At 35.0% G+C, this 3,193-nt stretch overlaps 1 protein-coding gene across 1 annotated transcript; it reads right to left on the bottom strand.

Annotated features, from left to right (window-relative positions):
* Nucleotides 1-868: 868 nt before the first annotated feature.
* On the bottom strand, nucleotides 869-2,272 carry LOC106426941 (probable transcription factor At1g61730). Its single transcript, XM_013867673.3, has one exon. It carries the CDS (start codon nucleotides 2,154-2,156, stop codon nucleotides 1,089-1,091), a length of 1,068 nt encoding a protein of 355 aa, XP_013723127.2. The 5' UTR covers nucleotides 2,157-2,272; the 3' UTR covers nucleotides 869-1,088.
* Nucleotides 2,273-3,193: the final 921 nt, after the last annotated feature.

Raw genomic sequence — 3,193 nt, forward strand, 5'->3', positions numbered from 1 at the left:
TCTAATATTTGTACAATCGATTTTTCATTTTTTATTTTTATTTAAAATATTACTCTATTTATGCATTATATAAAAATAAATAAATATGATAAAAGTGTTACTATACACTAATAAGGTTTATTAAAAATAATTTGTTTAACATGCATTGAAAATAATTTATATCAAGAACATTTTCTTAAGCTTATCAATAAAATTAATTTAACTGCTTTAAATTAACTTTATATAAAATTTATATGTTTTGTTTATAACCTAACGATATTATTTGCTTAAAACTTGATATATTCTTTTAATATTTTTAGTTTTTTAAGGAAAATATAACTTATAGAAATAATAGACAGATTCAAAAATTCAATTAAAATTATTGATTAAGTTTTTGAAAAACTCAAAATCGACCAAAAATTTTAAAATTCAAAATTCAAAAAAATAACTAAAATTAAAATGACCATTTGTATTTTTTAAAATCTAAAATTTACTGCAAAACTAAAAGCCAAAAATTAAAATTCAAAAAACTAAAAACGAAAAACAGATAACAAAACGCCATGAAAACAATGAGGACCTAAGTTACCGAGATTAGCAACGAAGTGCAAGTTTTCGAATCTCAAAATGACTGGAACCGAATATTACAGTTTAGTTACAAAGCTTAACATTTAGGGTCTTGGCCTCTTGGGACTTCATATTCTTTGTAACTTCACTTGGTACAACCATTGAACGGAGTCGCATTGATTCTTGCCTAAGAATCAAGAAGACTCAGTGATTGACCTGCTGATATAATGAATTGAAGTAAAGAGGGATCGGCAAAATGAACTCTGTTTCTGCTACGATCTTGTTCATATTCCGAGTAAATAACCTGAAACGTTAAGACAATATCTAAGCTAATTGCCTCAACTTGACAGAGGTTTCCATGGAGTTTATACATAAGCAAGAACTCGCAACATCAACTAGAAAACAAGAACCCAAGAACTTCCACGGTGTCTGTAGAAAAGCAACAATCCAAAAAGAAGATTTTACAAGATCAGCTAGAATTATAACGAAATTAGCATTGCTCCATTTAAACAGAGAAGCCAGTAAGAAAACCTAATGGCTTCTTCCTAAGATGCTTCAGCAATCACAGAGCCTATCTCACGCATAAAGTCAGTCTTGTGCAGCACAAGTTCCATTTCTTTGGCCTGCAATAACTTCCACTTCTCTTCCATTCTCTTCTTTGTCTCCACTGTCACCATGCTCCATTTCTCTTTCACGAACCTTTCACTCACACCTAAACCCGCAATAGATCCTACAAGAAACGAGTCTTCAAACCAGTCAGATGCTCTCACACCATGAGACTTGGAAGCTCCTCCTCCATTAATCAATACTTCCTTATCCTTGTCACCACCAGCCAACACTTGCCTATCTTCTCCTCCAATGTCACCACTAACCAACACCTCCCTATCTTCTTCTACTTTGTCACCATTAGCTTCCACAGAAACAGGCTTCTTCTTACTCTTTTTTGGTGTTCCACTGGACTTAGCGGCAGATTCAAGAGCCACAACTTCTTCTTCTTTACCAAGCTTCTTCACATTAGAATTGAGAGCCATTCCATGAGATCCCCAAATATAGTTGGCCAATTTCAAACAATCAATATCATGATTTTTAGTCAAGGACTCAGCACCGTGCTTGACTTTCCCCATATACTTCCTCTTCAAAGACCTAATCTTATCAACGAACTGGATTTTACTAGCCTCGAAGCTAATCGACTTACTGGTGATTTCGTAAAACCTATCCATGTCTTCGTACGGACTCTTCCCCGTATCAGCTTTGAAATCGATCATACCTTGAAGCATAGAGACCTCATCTTCTTCGCTCCACAGCCTCTGAAACGACGACGGTTTCTTCGCCTCCTCTGCAATTTTGGCCCGTTTTGCACTAACGGAGGTCGTTTCGATCGGCCGCTTCTTCACTGCCAGCGAGCCACCCTTGGGTTTGGTGACGGCGTTCGGCTTCTCAGATTTGGAGTTCTTCGCGGACGGAATGGCGACTGGATTCATGAGATCGTCAGACGATGAATCGTTGGAGATCTGTTCTTCTTCATCGTCTCCGGACAACGCCTCGACTTCATTGTCGTCGCTTGAAGATGCTTTCGGTGGATCTTCCAAAGGGTTGGGCTTCTTCTTCGTCATTTGGAGATTCCTTCTGTTAACGCAGCAAGAAGAAAAAGCTAGGGTTTAGGAGAGAGTCCAGTGAAGAAATTAATATAGTGGAAAAAGGTTATTGTCAAGTATCTCAAATCTTGTACTCTCAAATAGATTTTAGTGGAGCAACGAAAATCGCATTTATTTCACTTTTTTTTAACGAAAAAGGTTAAATCCGGATCTATTTAAGACACTGGGCTAACCCTAGGACGAAAGGTGCACCCTTAGAACATGATTATTAGGGGGAAGGATTCTTAGGGTGGGGTTCTTATATTCCGCTAAAAACTTACTCTAAGAACCCTCCAATAATCATGCTGTTTTTTGAGTTTCTTAAAAAAAAAATTTCTCTCATTAAAAAAAAATTTAAAAGAGAACCAATCGCGGACCGCTACGTGTCAGTAGAGTCCGCAAACAGTACAAGAAACAGACCAAAGTCGATCATTCTTTCGCGACTTTTGTAACAGGCTTTTTGTTTTTTTGTGGGATCCACACTATATCTCATTATTATTTTGTTAAAAACCATTCTTAATTACTTCCCGATAATCGTGCTCTTAGTGTTCTACTCAGTGGAACTTGGAAAAATTAGAATTGAATATACATTCCTGAATTCAAACTGAAGCCATGTCAAATTTGTTGATTTTTATCACTAATTTTTAAGTTATAACATATTTTATACATAGTTCAAATTTCTTTTGCTTTTTAATTCATAATCACATTTTTATTATATTTATTTACAAAGTCATAATAAATGTTTTAATATTAGTGTCATGAATATTAGTATTTATTAAATGATAAAATAACAACAATATTCCAAACTCTATACCTTATTCAAACGCAACCCCCTAAATATAAAACTCTAATTCCTAATCAATAAAACCCTATTAAAGAAAGTTTCCTCGAATCAGAGACATCTATGTACCAAAAATGCAAAATACAAAGATGGATAGCCTAGCACGCAATGTAAAGAAGCAACTGTTTTCGTCGTTCACATGGATGCAGATCTCCCTATGTGATTCACAGAGTCC

This window comes from Brassica napus, chromosome C4 (assembly GCF_020379485.1).
Source record: "Brassica napus cultivar Da-Ae chromosome C4, Da-Ae, whole genome shotgun sequence".
Classification (NCBI taxonomy): domain Eukaryota; kingdom Viridiplantae; phylum Streptophyta; class Magnoliopsida; order Brassicales; family Brassicaceae; genus Brassica; species Brassica napus.

What these genes read in the sequence shown, in the direction of transcription:
- LOC106426941 (XM_013867673.3), bottom strand. Translation starts at nt 2,156, where the DNA reads ATGACGAAGAAGAAGCCCAACCCTTTGGAAGATCCACCGAAAGCATCT.